At 56.2% G+C, this 14,369-nt stretch overlaps 1 protein-coding gene and 1 pseudogene across 1 annotated transcript; one reads left to right on the top strand and one right to left on the bottom strand.

Annotated features, from left to right (window-relative positions):
• Nucleotides 1-1,219: 1,219 nt before the first annotated feature.
• Nucleotides 1,220-5,014, top strand: LOC132594516 (paraneoplastic antigen-like protein 5). Its single transcript, XM_060292417.2, has 2 exons — nucleotides 1,220-3,098; nucleotides 4,511-5,014. Exon 1 carries the CDS (start codon nucleotides 1,748-1,750, stop codon nucleotides 3,089-3,091), a length of 1,344 nt encoding a protein of 447 aa, XP_060148400.1. The 5' UTR covers nucleotides 1,220-1,747; the 3' UTR covers nucleotides 3,092-3,098; nucleotides 4,511-5,014.
• A 4,517-nt stretch (nucleotides 5,015-9,531) lies between these two features.
• Nucleotides 9,532-10,992, bottom strand: LOC115849314 (ADP/ATP translocase 3-like; annotated as a pseudogene).
• Nucleotides 10,993-14,369: the final 3,377 nt, after the last annotated feature.

Genomic DNA, 14,369 nt, shown 5'->3' with positions numbered 1-14,369 from the left:
GGGCAGGGCTTTGTTAGGGATCGGACTTGAGTGGGGGATGGGACATGGGAAGGGGTGGGGCTCGGTGGGGGCAGGGATCGGACTTCCATAAGCGTGGGGCTTGGCGTCAGGGGCTGGGCTTAGGTGGGGGTGGCGCTTGGGTGGGGGTGGGACTTGGAGGGGGGACAGGGCTCAAACTTCCGTGAGGGGAGGCTTGGCGTCAGGGGTGGGGCTTAAGTCCTCCGTCGTGCGTCAGTGGGGGCAGAGTTTGAGGGAGGGGGTGGATTGGAGGGCGGGGCAATAATCATACTGTAGGATCCCTCCCCTACTAGCACTGTACACCAGTTGAGAAGTTTCGTTTCTTTTTTTTTTGAATTTTTGAATTTTATTTATTTTTTTTACAGCAGGTTCTTATTAGTCATCCATTTTATACACATGAGCGTATACATGTCAATCCCAATGGCCCAGTTCATCACACCACCACCCCCCGCCCCCTGAGCAGTTTCCTGTATCCCTGTACCAGAGTGCCTCTGTAGGCTCAGAATGGGCACAGCCTGAGCAGGGCCGTGTGGGGTGGAACCGTAGCACAGCACCTCTGCCTCGCCTTGGACAGATGAGGCAGTGAGGCAGTACCACCTCCCAGCACCGCGAGCTGCCTCTGGGCAGAGCTAGAGGGCAGGCCTAGTGTTGCGTGTGGGTGGAATCCCCGTATCTGCACTGCCGGTGGGTCCCTAGTCAGCATGGTGAACAGCTGTGACGTAGACCTATGTCGGGAGAGGCTTCTGTAACTTCCTGGCAAAAAGCCGGAGGGGTGGGGTTGCCTGCCAGGGTTTCCAGGGTCTACAGGGTGGGGTCACACCTAGGGTGAGGGTTGTCTGTTTCAGCGGTGTGGCACTGTAGACCCTTTTTGGGTCCCTTTTCTGTCCCTGATTCTAGCTTCCACACAGTTTGAAACGGTAGGCTACTGTTTTTCAGCACGTGATCCTTGCCGCCCACCCCCCATGTCCCCTCCCCTCCAGCGACAACAGGACACTTCTTTGGTTGGAGGCCAGTGACATCCCCTGTTGCTCCTTAACCTTTACCACATAGCACCCCTCTGCGATGGAAACCCATGGTCCCCGCCCTTCTCAGTATCCACGGCAACACTGCAGCTTGTCACACGTTCTCCACACCCACCAGTTTCATTGCCTTGTGCAGAGAGAGCTCCAACCATCTTTCTCATTTGTCAGACATTCTCTGAGAAAGGAGGGAACTCACATCTCCGTCCTCCAACCTTTGCCCCAGAGAAGTGGATACCGGGTGCCCTGGGCCTGAACAGCCCTGAGGCAGGGAGTGGGACAGCCTGCTGTCCTCTCCCGTTTGGCGGGCTTTGTCAGGCCCCTCCTCCTGACGCTGACCTTTTCACCACAGGCACCTGCAGTACACACAGAGGAGTCCTTGGACTTTGAGGAGGAGTGCACGGCAAGCCGAGGTCAGCAGGGAGGGGAGCTTGGCCTAAAGACACCTCTCCAGCAAATGACTGGGGAAGCCCTGAAAAGCAGGGCCTGAATCTCTGTGACCAGAAGTGGGGGTAGTGCGTGGACTTTTAGTCGGGGTGGGAGGGTGCGCGTGAATGATGCTCTCACCCCATTTGCATTATAGGCTGTGCAAACCCGGAACGATTCTGCCTCCATACTCGGCGTTGACTCAGAATTCCCTGAGTCCCGGTCCAACTCTGTGAGCTGACTACTGCCCCTAGTGTTAGATCAGTCCATAGACAGTGGGAGCAATGCCTGTGAATCTGTTGGAGGATTGGTGCAAGGGCATGGACCTGGACCCCAGGAAGGCCCTGCTGATCGTGGGCGTCCCTGTGGAGTGTAGTGAAGAGGAAATTAAAGAGACCCTGAGGGCGGGCTTACAGCCCCTTTGTGCCTACAGGGTGCTGGGCAGAATGTTCAGAAGGGAAGACAGCTCTAAGGCAGTTCTCATTGGATTGGCCGCCCAGGTCAATTACGCTATGGTGCCGAGTCAGATCCCAGGAAAGGGAGGTACCTGGGAAGTGGTGGTGAAGCCCCGTAACCCAGATGATGAACTTATCAACAGACTGAACCACTTCCTGAAAGCTGAGGGCCGGAGAATGGTAGATGTGGTCAAAACCCTGGGGTATATCACTCGCCCTGAGGAGGGACAGCCAAAAGGCTTGGCCCAAGTCAGGCCGCCAGACCCGCAGCCTCTGCAAGAAAGCATGTGGTACCGAAAACTGAAGGTGTTTTCGGGAAGCACTTCCCCAGGCCCGGGCGAAGAGAACTTTGAAGCCTGGCTGGAGCAGGTGACGCAGATGATGCAGATGTGGCGGGTGTGTGAGGTAGAGAAGCAGCGGCGTTTGCTGGAGAGCTTGCGCGGCCCCGCCCTGTCCATCGTGCGGATGCTCCGGGCCAACAGTGGCTCCATGACCGTGGCACAGTGCCTGGACGCCCTGAAGCAGATCTTCGGGAATAAAGACAACTATAGAACCGCACGTTTTCAGTTGCTCCAGACCTTGCAGAAGCCCGGAGGGAAAGTCTCTGCCTTCTTGCTGCGGCTAGAGCCCGTGCTGCAGAACGCTGTGCGGCACAGCCCCTTGCCAGTGAGAAGCGCAGACATGATTCGCCTGAAATACACCCTAGCCCAGGCCCACGTGAGCACCGGCCTCCGGGACAAGCTCATGGTCTTGGATCAGCGAGGCTGTGCGCCCCCCTTCCTGGAGTTGATGCAGCTCGTTCGAGACGTGGAGGAGTGGCAGACCGCCGCGGCAGTGACCAGGGAGAAGCAGAGGCAGGTAGGAGGGGGCCACAGGGCCTCTGGCACCCAGGTAGTGGCAGAAACCAGTGTCCCGGTCCGTCCGGTCATGGTGCGGGCAGGGCAGTTCCATGACAGCAGCACTCAGACCGTCCAGGAAGGGGCTACCCTGTCACTGAAGCGCAAGCAGGTGCCACGCTGCTGCGAGACTGGGGAGGAAGGCCACAGCCAGGCCGCGTGTCCTAGGGCCGAGGACCAGTCCCCGGCAAAGCAGGCGCCTCAGCCTGCAGCAGAAGAGTCGGGAAACGAGATGCGGGCTGGGGCCGGGAGCCACCCCAGGTCCCAGGAAGCATAGGCTCAAGGTATCCAGGCACCCCCTCCCCTAGCAGGCAACACAGATATTTCAACGAGGGGAAGGGGCAGCCCACAGAAACAGTGGGGGCCTTGACTGGGGCACAGGGGCAGGGCAGCCAGGCCGAGGCCCCGCCCCAGCCCCCGCAGCGTCCACCAGCTGTTAGGGACTCCACCAAGCAAGCCGAAATCAGCTCAGGGAGGCACCGGCGGCACAAGCGGGAAGCCGCCATACGCAGCACGAGGCGTACCCGAGCCTCAGACACAGACCCCAGCACAGCAGAGGCTGACAAAGGTATAGTCGGGGGCTCTGGCGTCAGTCCTGTCTTCTGGCCACCCTCAAACGCCCACCCTGGGGGCTCTGAGCTAAGGGTGTTGATGGGTCCCCAGGCCACGCGGGGCCTAGAGGCGCCTCCCCCGGGGCCGCCCCTGCCAGAAGGAGCCGGCCTGGCGAGGAAGGGCTGTGGGGCAGAGAGGAGATGCCCCGGAGGGACACCGCAGGGTCCAACTTCACGATCATCTACAGCGCTCGAGGGGAGCCCCGGGAAGGCAGCACCCTGGAGCCTCTGTGCAGGTGAGGGCAGGAGCAAGTCTCCTGCCCCTGCAGCCTGAAAGGGCAGTAGGGGCAAGGACAGCAGACACTGAGGAGACGATCCCACGCGAGAGCGTCAGGTCAGCTTGGCAGGCAGGGCGCTGAGTCCCTGGTTGCCCAGTACCCCACAACTGGCTTTGGTGTGAGTGGGGGTGCAGGGAAGCGTTTGTTCCAAAGGAGGAGGAGGAGGGAGGAGGAGGAGACGGAGGTGGGAGACTCGGAGAAGAGGGGAGGGGGAGGGGCGGGAGGGGGAGGGCGTCCGGGCAGGGTCCAAGAGAATTAGTTGGCGGGAGGAAGGAGTGTTTAGTTCTCCCTAGGTTTGTGCATGGCCACTGGAGACGTGGGACTGGCCTGGAGAACCACAGCTCACAGCTGCCAATGCCAAGGCCAGCCCCAAAGCCTGCCACTTGGGAGCAGCCCTGAGTGGCCAGCCCCGGCCTGGGTGAGGGGCACCTGCAGATGGCTGCCACCCACACTGGCCTGGGAGTCGTTAGGGGCCACTCCAGGTGCCTGGGCCTCCCTCCTGAGAGGGGACCCCTATTCATCATCCCCTGGGGCAGGTTGCTCCCTGTACTGGCAAGCCCAAATGTGTCCCAGTAGGCCCCAGAAGGACCCAGGTGTCAAGGAACCCCCCAGCCCCCGCTCCCCTCCCACCAACACACACACCCTAGCCATCGTGCCCCCGCAGAGCCCTGAGGTGCGCCACGTGCCAGCCAAGGCTCTGGTCTCTGTGGGCCAGTGTCGTGAGCTCAACGTGTGCTTTCTGGGCATAGATTCAGGCCCAGCGCTGCCTGTTGTTGTGGAAATGTGCATGTGTTATCCTCTGAGCAGTTCCCCCAAGCCCTGCGCGGCGTGGAGACCCCGAGCCCAGTCCCAGGAGCCGGCGGGAAAGACGGGATGGACGAGGTCACAGCCAGCGTCCACCCCAGGACCTGGGATCCCACCTGCGACCTTCGGAAGGAAGACCTTGACAGGGGCTGCAGGAGGTCTGCGGGAGGCCCCCCAGGGCTTGTGTTCTGCTGGGCCACCCCGTTGTTCCTCGGGACTCCACGTCCCCGGCTCGGTGGTGTGCGCCCTGCTGTGGGACTGTCCTGTGCCCGCCATAGGGCAGGGCCAGGCCCCGGGCATGTGGGCCAGAAATGGAGGGTCTGCCCTGGGGGGAGCGGGCATGGCCGGCGCCCATCTTCCTGGCGAGAGGCCACCCGCGGGGCCCTCAGGAAGGGAGACTGTGGGGAGATGGAGGGCCGCCGGGTGGGGTGTAGCGGAGGCACCTTTTCGAGGACCCTGGGGTGGGGCGGGACCCGTGAGCTCCGGTGGCCGTTAGAAGATCCTCTGTGTGTTGTTATGCCCTGTGTTCAATGGTTTCAGTTAATGTTTCTGTTTAATAAATTTCCCTGAACGTTTCATCTGAGTTTGGCCTCCGCTGTGGGCAATGGCGTGAAGGGGCTGCTGTGGTGGGGTCAGGGTTGGGGGCAGCAGCAGTGGCCTGGCACCCCGAGTCGGCACAGAGGTACGGTCCGGGCAGGGTCCAAGAGGGTCCATGTGGTCTCCTCGGCTGGATGGAGCAGGGCGGCAGGGCCTTGTGGGCACGGGCCATGGCTGGTTGGGTCCCCGGGAAACTCGGGGGGTCCCCGGGAACCAGTGGGTTCGGTGTCAGGGGGAGGGGGAGGGACGGCAGGCAGGACCGGAAGCTCCAGGATCCCTGGCAGCTCTGTGGGGGCTCGGGGCACCCAGAGAGTTCAGAGACGTCACGTGTGCCCTCCCAAGGACCAGCCGGCCACAGAAGGGTCCGGGCGTGAGGTCAGAGGCCCCTGCCAGGAACGCAGTGCAGGATTCCGGGGTGGGGCTTGTTTGCCCACCTGCCTGAGATCCGTCTACCCCTGCCATCCCGCAGCGGCCCGCCCTGGTCTAGGCGCTGAGGGACGTTTGGGGACCTGGGGCTATGGGGTGGCCGAGGGAAGGAGGGCCGCCCAGCAGGAGTTGCAGAGCCCTCAGGCCCTGGGTGGGGGCACAGAAAGGCAGGGAGAGCTGTCCTCCACTTTAAGTCCCGGGCGGGGCGGTCCCCCGAGGGGCAGGGGCGCCCCCTCCCTGTCCCACTCCCTGCATCACTCCTGTGTCCTGGGAGCAGGCAGGAGGCGGGGGGTGGGGGGTGGGGGTCCTGTGAGTGGGAGGCTGTAGATGGGGCCCGGGGATGACCCCTTCCTGCCCAGAGGCTGGCTCTGGACCCCCGGGGCCCTCCGTGCCACCTGAGGGCATCGGCCAGGGGTGGGGGCCCTAGTGATCCAGGAGAAGCCTCCCTGACCCTGAGACCGTGCCCTGTGGTCCTGCGCGTGCGTGCCCCGGGAGGGTGCGCGTTTGCGTTCGGCGAGTGTGCGCCTGCGCGCGCCGCCATTTCCTGCAGCCCCGAGCTTGTGTCCGGTGCCTATCGGGAAACAGGACCGTCCACACAGCGAAATGGCTACCGGGGGCGCGAGAGGCCTCGGCGTCGCTTCTTCCGCCGTCGTGCCCGATCCTGCCGCTAGATGGCGCGCGAGGATCACAATTGGGCCGGGCCGCCCGTCTCGGGCATCCTGGCCTCCTGCTGCCCTTCCCCCGTTGGCCTGGAGGACGTGGGTGGTCTCGCCGGCCTTGCGGCTGAAGCAGCCCCCCCCCCCCGACCACATGTGCACCCTCGCCGCAGTGCCGGCGGAGGCGGGAGAGAGGAAGGGAGCTGGGTGCCCGCAAGGAGCCAAGGGGGCTGTTTGGCGGGGTGCCCTGGTGTCGGTGGTCTCTGGGCGCTGGCCTTCAGAGCTGGCCGGGGCCAGGAGCTGTGGACACGCGGGGAGGGCGGCTCGACCCTCCAACCACGAGGGACCTCGGGCGGAGATGCTGCTCTGGGCGCTGGGGCTCCGTGGGGAAGGGGCTTGTTCCTAAGAGGTGGGGGAAGGAGGGGAATGGGGTGGGCAGGGACCTCCTGCAGAGCAGTGGAGCCTTTTCCTAGCTCAGAGTTCATGGAGCCTTTCCTTGTTCTGTGGTCGAAAGTGAGTAGAAGAGGACTGAGGGGACTGTCCAGGTTACCGAGTTGCAGAGCTATAGGTTCTTAAGTCTGGGACCTGTGCTGCCTTCATCACATTACGTATTGCTCCCAGTTCGTGGGACCTAAGGCCTTGGTGAGCCTGGTGGACCCATACTGATAGCTCTGGCAGTCTGTCCAAACGTGAGGGAGGGGTGCCTCTTAACCTGTCCTATTTGTCATCTAACCTCCTGCCTCCCAGATGCTAATGATGGTTCGCCAACACCGCTATTCTATGTAGACATCTAGCATTACTATTCGTGCCTGACAGACCCTCTGTGTCATTTAACTAAAACTCAACTGTTACACTCTGGGTGACATGATTGTGGCTCTCGTTGTCTCCCTTTCCACAGTCAGGTTCTGCCTTTCAGCCTTATTTGATTTTTATTCTTTCTAGCAAAACTTCTCCCTGAATTAAGGCCAGGCACAGCACAGGTAATTTTGAGGTTTATATTTCAAGTCCTAAGAGCCCCCATTTCCCATAGCACCAGCAGTTCAGGGAAGAGTACCACCCCCATCCCTTATTCTCGGTAGAATCGGGCCTTTCCTTTTCAGCTAGCCCTCAGTCTTCCCCTTGTGCCCGATATCTGGGCAAGCTGGTAAGAAAGCCTGGGTGCTCCTTCCTTTGGCACCAGAGGGAGATTAGAACCATGTATGCCCCTGACCACATGTGAGAACTCTCCCCTCGGCCCCGCCCCCTCACATGGTAAAATCCCAGGCCACTCTCTATCCTTTGCTCGCACAAGTCACTTTACAACTGCTCTCTTGAGAACCCTTGATTCTGTAAGTAATGAACCATTTCTTGACTTCTTGGTGTGTGTGTGTGTGTGTGTGTGTGTGTGGTGTCACTGGTCTCCACATCCAAAGCAAATTTTGGGTGGGGGTCTGTCTGTCAGGTTACGTTGGTGGAAATTATGTGCAAGTCTATGGAACTGCCCCCCCACCCCCCACACACAACCAAGAGAGTCAATTACAGACAATATCACAGGAAGCATGGCAGAGACTAGAGCTGCTCTGAAAGATGTAGGATGAATTCCATAGAGTGACTGTATACCCCAGGCTTCACCAACTATCAGTTCCAGCTGTGGATGCTGTGTGCTGGACGTGGTAGAATCGCTCAAGCAGATGAATGAGGCCTTAGGTCCATGTTACGTGGCCGTTGATTTGATGAGTGCATTCCTTTCTATTCCAACCAATCAAAGAAAGAGGATAAGAAGCAGTTCACAATTATGTGGACATCTTTATTTACAGTTTGGTCCACTACCATGTTAACTCTCCTGCCCTATGTCATATCTGTACTCTCCTATAACATAGTACAAAGAGATGTGGATCATCTAGGCAGCCCACAGAACATCAGTCAGATCAGTTACACTGACACCGTCATACTGATTGGACGGGAAGAGTAAGAGGCCTCTCTAAGACACATGGCCTCTCGAGAGCATGGGAGATAAACCCATGAAGATTCGGGGACCTGCCATTTCAGTGAAGTGTTTAGGAGTCCAGTAATCAGAGGCATGCCAGGATGCCCCCTCCAAAGCACAAGACAAATCATTGCGTCTTGGATCCTCCAGCACAAAGAAGAAAGGAGCACACCTGGCAGGCCCCAGGATCGTTGCTGCGGTCCATATATCAGGCGACACAGAAGGCTGAGAGCTGGGCTGCAGGACAGGAAGCTTCAGCAGAGCTGGGGTGCAGGAGAGGCGCCTGCGGCAGAGGTGGGGTGCGGGAGAGGAACCTGCAGCAGGTCCAGGCTGTGGTGCAAGTAGCCGCGTGGACCATCTCATACGACAGACCCCGTGGTGTCAGAGGTATCAGTAATGGGCAAGGATGCAGTGTCAAGTTCAAGGCCAGCCCCTGTAAGAGAATTGCCACTCAGTCCCCTGGGGTTCTGGAGGAGGGTCATGCCATCAGCATCAGAGATTCTATGTCTTTCTAGAAATAGCCTCTGGTGTGTTTCTGGGCCCCGGTAGAGACAGATGCTTGACTATGGGACACCAACTGACTCTGTGTCTGGAACTTCTCATCATGAGCTGGGTCCTGCCAAGTCAAAATCAGATGGCAACTCACTGTAGGATGGCAGTGGTGCATCTGGAATGCAGGCTGGGCAGGGACAGAGGTGTGAGTAAGGTTTGTGAGCAGTAGCACAGGCCCTCATGTTACGCATCACAGTCATACCAGAGCTCCTCCCTCAGCTCACACTATGGCCACATGATCCCATACAGCCAGATGAAGGAGGAGGAAAAGGTCTAAGCTTGGCTTTTGGACGGATTTGCTTGGTCTTTGGATACAAGTTGAAAATGGATGGCAGTTACATTCTAGCCACACCTAGGGATGTCCCTGAGAGACAAGGGGGAGGGAAGATCTAAACCCCTACGTGGGTTAGGGTGGAGGGACAAAGGGTGTTTTCTGTTTTTCTTTTGTCTGTGTCCTGGTTTTATCGTCCTGCAGCAGAGTGCCCAACATTGAACATAACTGCAAACATGTGGTCGTGCCTAAGTACGAATGGGAGACGTGGTTTTTTAAGGTAAATACTTACAAAGAAGTTGGTCCTGTGACCACCTGAAGTCTAGGTCTGGTAGGAGCGGCCTCACCTGTGGACCCATGAAGACATCACGATTCCACTCCCTCCCTAACCAATACATGGACACAGGGTGCCAGTGGTCGTGATCACAATGAGCCTTTCGCCAGAGCCACCTCCAGCTCTCCACAAACATGGTGAAATTTCTCGAAGGTCAGTGGTCCATAAAAGTTAAGTATTCTATGTGGTTCTCTTGGGTCTGTGTGTCCAGCGGGGTGGGGCCTAGATGACCTCCTTCAGGTCATCGTACGGGACCAGCATGAAGGCACCACCCATGAGGCAGAGGACGTTGGACAGGCGCCCTTGAAGAAGGCTTTGCCCCTTTCGTCTTTGAAGACCTGCTAGCAGTTAAGAGGCCCCCTGTACATGATGTTGGCTCCTTTGGGCCCTGACTGCATCATCATCTGCTGCCACTTGGTGTTGAGGGGGCAGGAGACCATGCTGGCCACCACTGTCACGTTCTTGGAGTCAAGGAGCATGACTGGTGCTGTCGTACATGCCGGAGTAGGTGGGCTGGTAGATGACGATGCTCCGCACGGAGAGGCTGAAGCCCTGGCATAGGCCCCGGATGCCATCAGACCTGGTGATCTTCACCAGTCTCCTAGTCCTCTGAACTCGATGTCAGATTTCCCGAAGTCAGCCGCCAGGTGGGTTCTGGTGAAATCCAGAGGGTAGACGAAGCAAGAGGGAGGTGGCTCTGGCCACCCCACCAGAGGCCAGATTGCCAGCAAAATACTTCCAGAACTGCGTGTGCTTGTCCAAGGCCCCCAGGAAGATCTGCTTGTACTTAGCCTTGAAGGCGGAGTTGAGGACTTGAGTGGGAAGTAGTGTATGACGCAGGCTGTCCGTCCAGAAGGACAGCACACCCTGCTCCTTGGGGCTGCGCACGGTGCAGTCCACGATGCCCTTGTCCTGCTCGTCGGCTGTGATCTGCTTGCTGGTGTATTGTACCCGCACAGCAGTTTTGCCCACTCCATCGGGGCCACAGCCACCTTGGAGATGGTGGCGGCAATGCCTCTGGCCAGGAAGTCCTTGGCAAAGGAGAGGGCCTGTTTCGTTGTGGTGGCAGAACGGGCAGCTCAGTGAGCGGAAAACAGTGGAGGCACAGAGAGCTGGAGGGTGGGCACTGCTGGTCAGCCCTGCTGCCGCTGGGACCGAACATGCAGGCCTGGCATCCCATGCAAGATGGTATACTGTCAGGGGATATACTTCAGACTGAAGGATGTGTCTGGGCGGGCGCATGAGCATGGGATCCTCTGGTATCACACGTTCCATCACCCAGAAGCTGCTAGCTTTGTAGCATGCCACAGTGTCCTGCTGAAGGTGCAGCTGAAGCACTGCAGTGATGGGGTGCCGTCCTCCAGAATGCAGTATATGCACTGCATCTGAGGCCTCCATGTGGCACTGTGTCCCCAATAGGAAGAATACGTGGGACTGGGATCCGAGGGGTGGAAGCCAGAGTGGCCCCCCTTTCCATCTTCCCTAGTGACCTACTCAGGTGGACATTGTGTGTCACACCTCCTTAGCTCTGGACTTTGCAGGAGAGGATATTCTGGTCCCTAAAGACAGTGCACTCTCACCAGGAGACACAGCCAGAGTCCTGTGGTGCTTATAGATATGACTGCTGCCCGGCATTTTTTTGTCCCCTGTGTCCAGAGACCAGCAGGCAGGAAGAGTCGCCATTTCAGCAGTAACCAACACTTAATCAAGGAAGAGGGAGAACTGGTCTTACAGCTGGAATATGTGCGGAACACAGATGATGTGCTTAGGTGACTCGTGGTACTCATTTGCCCAGTTGTGCCTGTGAATGGCCAAGTGCAGCGATTCTGCCCTGAGAAGGGTATGGATACCAGGGACTCAGACCTCAGGGATGAAGGAAAGTGGCCAAGACTGCGGAGGTGATAGCAGAGGGTGAGGGAGACCTAGAATGGGCAGTGGAGGAGGGAGCTAATGAGTAGCTGTCACAGCTGCAAGACCAACTGCATCAATGGCGTTGTACTGGGTCCCACCAATTTCTCTCTTCTAAGTGGACACTCAAGAAGACAGGCACATGGGAACCACAGAGAAACTGCTCCCTGAACATATGTATATGGAATAGTGGATCTGTGTGGCACAAGGGGTGGACCGGGGCACCTATGGAAGTTCACCACTTAGATGTCACTTTAAGACAGGAGTGCAGTCAGCTGACAGCACCCAGATGCAATGCTTTCAGGATCCACTGCAGCATTTGCACAGAGGTCATGCTATTCCCAGGCAGCGCCCAGTCTATGACTTAGCACAGCAGGGCTACTAGAATTATTTCTGCTCAGTGTGGGACTCCTCAATGGGCCGTCTTTGCACCAGAGCTCCCAGTGGGCTGGCCAAGACTTTCTCAAAGCTGCACCATCGTCTAAGGCGCTCCCTTCCAGCCCTTCTTCCATCTCCCTCCTTCCACAGGTGTCTTACATTCACTGTGGTCTGAAGGCTCTTCCTGCTTACCCCCCTTTATCTTTCTCAATAAATCTTTTGCACTTTCTAACTCCATATTGGCTTCCTGGCGGACCTGAACTGACACATCTATTTGAGGCTAGAGAGTACTCCTCTTCTTTCATGGTGAAGGTAGGAGAAAAGCCAAAACACTCTTTCCTCCTAAAAATTTCCTTTAAAAATTACCTTCGAAATATTTTATCTTCTCTTAACTAGCATTGATGGGGTGGTGCTTGCTGAAGTGGCTTTGCCATGTTTTAGTTTGAGGGATTTGGGAGCTGCTCACACGCAACAAGCTTTACTGGGTTGCGTGTGCTCCGTAGCGTGAGACCATCCAGAGGCTTATGGGTGGGCTAAGGAAGCGCCACCCAGAAGGAGAGGAGGGTAGGGTAACTGTTACGGCACTCAGCAGCACGGCGGGGGGTCTCCAGGCCAGAGAATTCTGAAGGGCAGCAGTGGCTTGGCGTCTTATCAATGACCAGCGGATGTGGGGTAAGGTGTCCTGGGAATTGCAAGGCAGGCAGGCCCTAATTGACTAATAATCTGCTGGCTTGGGCTATTTTAAAAATAATTTAATGTGTAAAAACTGGAGTTTGGCACCAGTGGGATTTTGAGCTAATGAATCTCAGCCCGCAATGAAGAAATAGAAAAGTGAGGGGCCAATACACAGAGGCCATCTGAGGCTGAGTTATATAACAAGCATTTCGATGTATTTCTGTTGAGAACGGAGACCGTGCAGGGACTTGGCACCTCCTGTCCTCAGGTTTGGGCTAAAGCCCTGAGGAGATGGGCGACATTCCATTTAACATCCTGTTATGCATTTAATAAATATGTATTCAATAAGTATGTATATAGCTGTGCTCCGCCCCAGGTGCTGGAGGTGCAATGGACAGCGACACCACTCATGGTTCCTGTCATCATGGAGCTTTGAACTGCGGGAGGAATTGCACAAATACACATGTAATCATTATGTTAAGTGCTTGAGAAAGGCAAGTACTACGAGACTGCTACAGAGTGTGTTAGGAACTTAAGTTAGATGGAGGCAGGAGCGCCACTTGAGCTGCCCTTGGTGAAGGGACATGGATGCTGAGACCTGAAGGATGAGTAGGAGTTGGCCAGGCAAAGAGGGAGGGAGGTTGTGCTCAGGCAAGAAGAACAGAGTATGCAGTGGGCACAAAAGTGACCTCTACCTCAGCCACCCACTTCTGCTGTCACTTTCCAGGCTTTGTCATCTCCTGTAACTGCCCCCACCTTGATAATCAGTGATTCAAGCATCCCCGCTGTGGTCATTTTCCGACCTCTTCAGGGCCTTCAGGCATTGCCTTTCTGTCTCTACCTGTCAGCCATCTCCTTTTCCACTTAATCTTTATTTAAAGTGTACAGTTTGATAAAGCTTTCTCATACCCTTTTGTTTTTCTTTCTTGCGGTACGTGGGCCTCTCACTGTTGTGGCCTCTCCCGTTGCGGAGCACAGGCTCCGGACGCGCAGGCTCAGCGGCCACGGCTCACGGGCCCAGCCGCTCCGCGGCATGTGGGATCCTCCCGGACCGGGGCACGAACCCGTGTCCCCTGCATCGGCAGGCGGACTCTCAGCCACTGTGCCACCCGGGAAGCCCTTCTCATACCCTTTTGAAGTCCCTCCCTCCTGTATCCTGCAACCTTGCTAAACTCACTTATTACTTCTAGCAGCTTTTTCTTGGTAGATTCTATGAGATTTTTCTACACAGAAAATGTTGTCTTCAGATAACAGCAGTTTTCTTTTCTAATAATGAATACCTTTTATTTCTTTTTCTTAACATGAGACAAAACTCTTCTCTGTCTTAGAAAGGCTTTCTGCTTAGCTCCTTAGCTTCTGACTCAGTCCTCTATCTCTTCTTCGTCATTGCAATCTTGGCTCCTTAAATCTCCAATTTTGTGTCTCCAGGCCCGTGAGACCACTGAAAGCTGTGCTGGTTTTTTGGTCCCCAGATATATCCATCTACCTGGATGAAGCCTGAATTCTCAGCCTCCTTCACTGCCCTAGAATTGGCAAATGTCCCCAGAGGAGAAGCAGCTGCAAAATACCAGTGTACCTTCCCATGGTTCTCCTTCTCCTGCACGGTGGCCCTTTAAGTTCTGATCACTTCAGGAGGTCTCCAGTGGTTCAAACTGATCTTTTTCGTCATATTTTTAAAAATTGTTTTTGCTATTTAGAATGTTATTATTATTAAATATTGCATATATACAAAAGAAAGATAATGTATCGTGTACATTAACAGTCCAAGGAAGAGTAGAAAACCAAACGCCCATGAATCTGTAACAGAGAAGAACAAACCTAACTCCATATTCGATCTATTCCTTTAGCTCTAATCTCTGTGCTTAGTCATGCTGGCTCTGAACCTTTGTCTCTTCAATCAGTAAAAGAACATTGCCTATAGCCTGAAATATACAATAGTCTTTTCTCAAGGCTCTGCCTCCCAGGCTTAACCTTTAAAGCCATAACACTTTCATTCATATAGACATAAAAACTTATAGAACAGAAAATAAAATTTGTCTTATTGAAGGTTTACAGGAACTTCGTGACCTGACCTACCTGGACACCTGCGAGAACAAGGG

The sequence above is a fragment of the Globicephala melas genome, chromosome X, assembly GCF_963455315.2.
Source record: "Globicephala melas chromosome X, mGloMel1.2, whole genome shotgun sequence".
NCBI classification, from domain to species: Eukaryota; Metazoa; Chordata; class Mammalia; order Artiodactyla; family Delphinidae; genus Globicephala; species Globicephala melas.
This window is presented reverse-complemented; position numbering and strand designations above follow the sequence as displayed.

Excerpts from the sequence above, each read along its gene's own strand:
- LOC132594516 (XM_060292417.2), top strand. The coding sequence starts at position 1,748 with ATGCCTGTGAATCTGTTGGAGGATTGGTGCAAGGGCATGGACCTGGAC.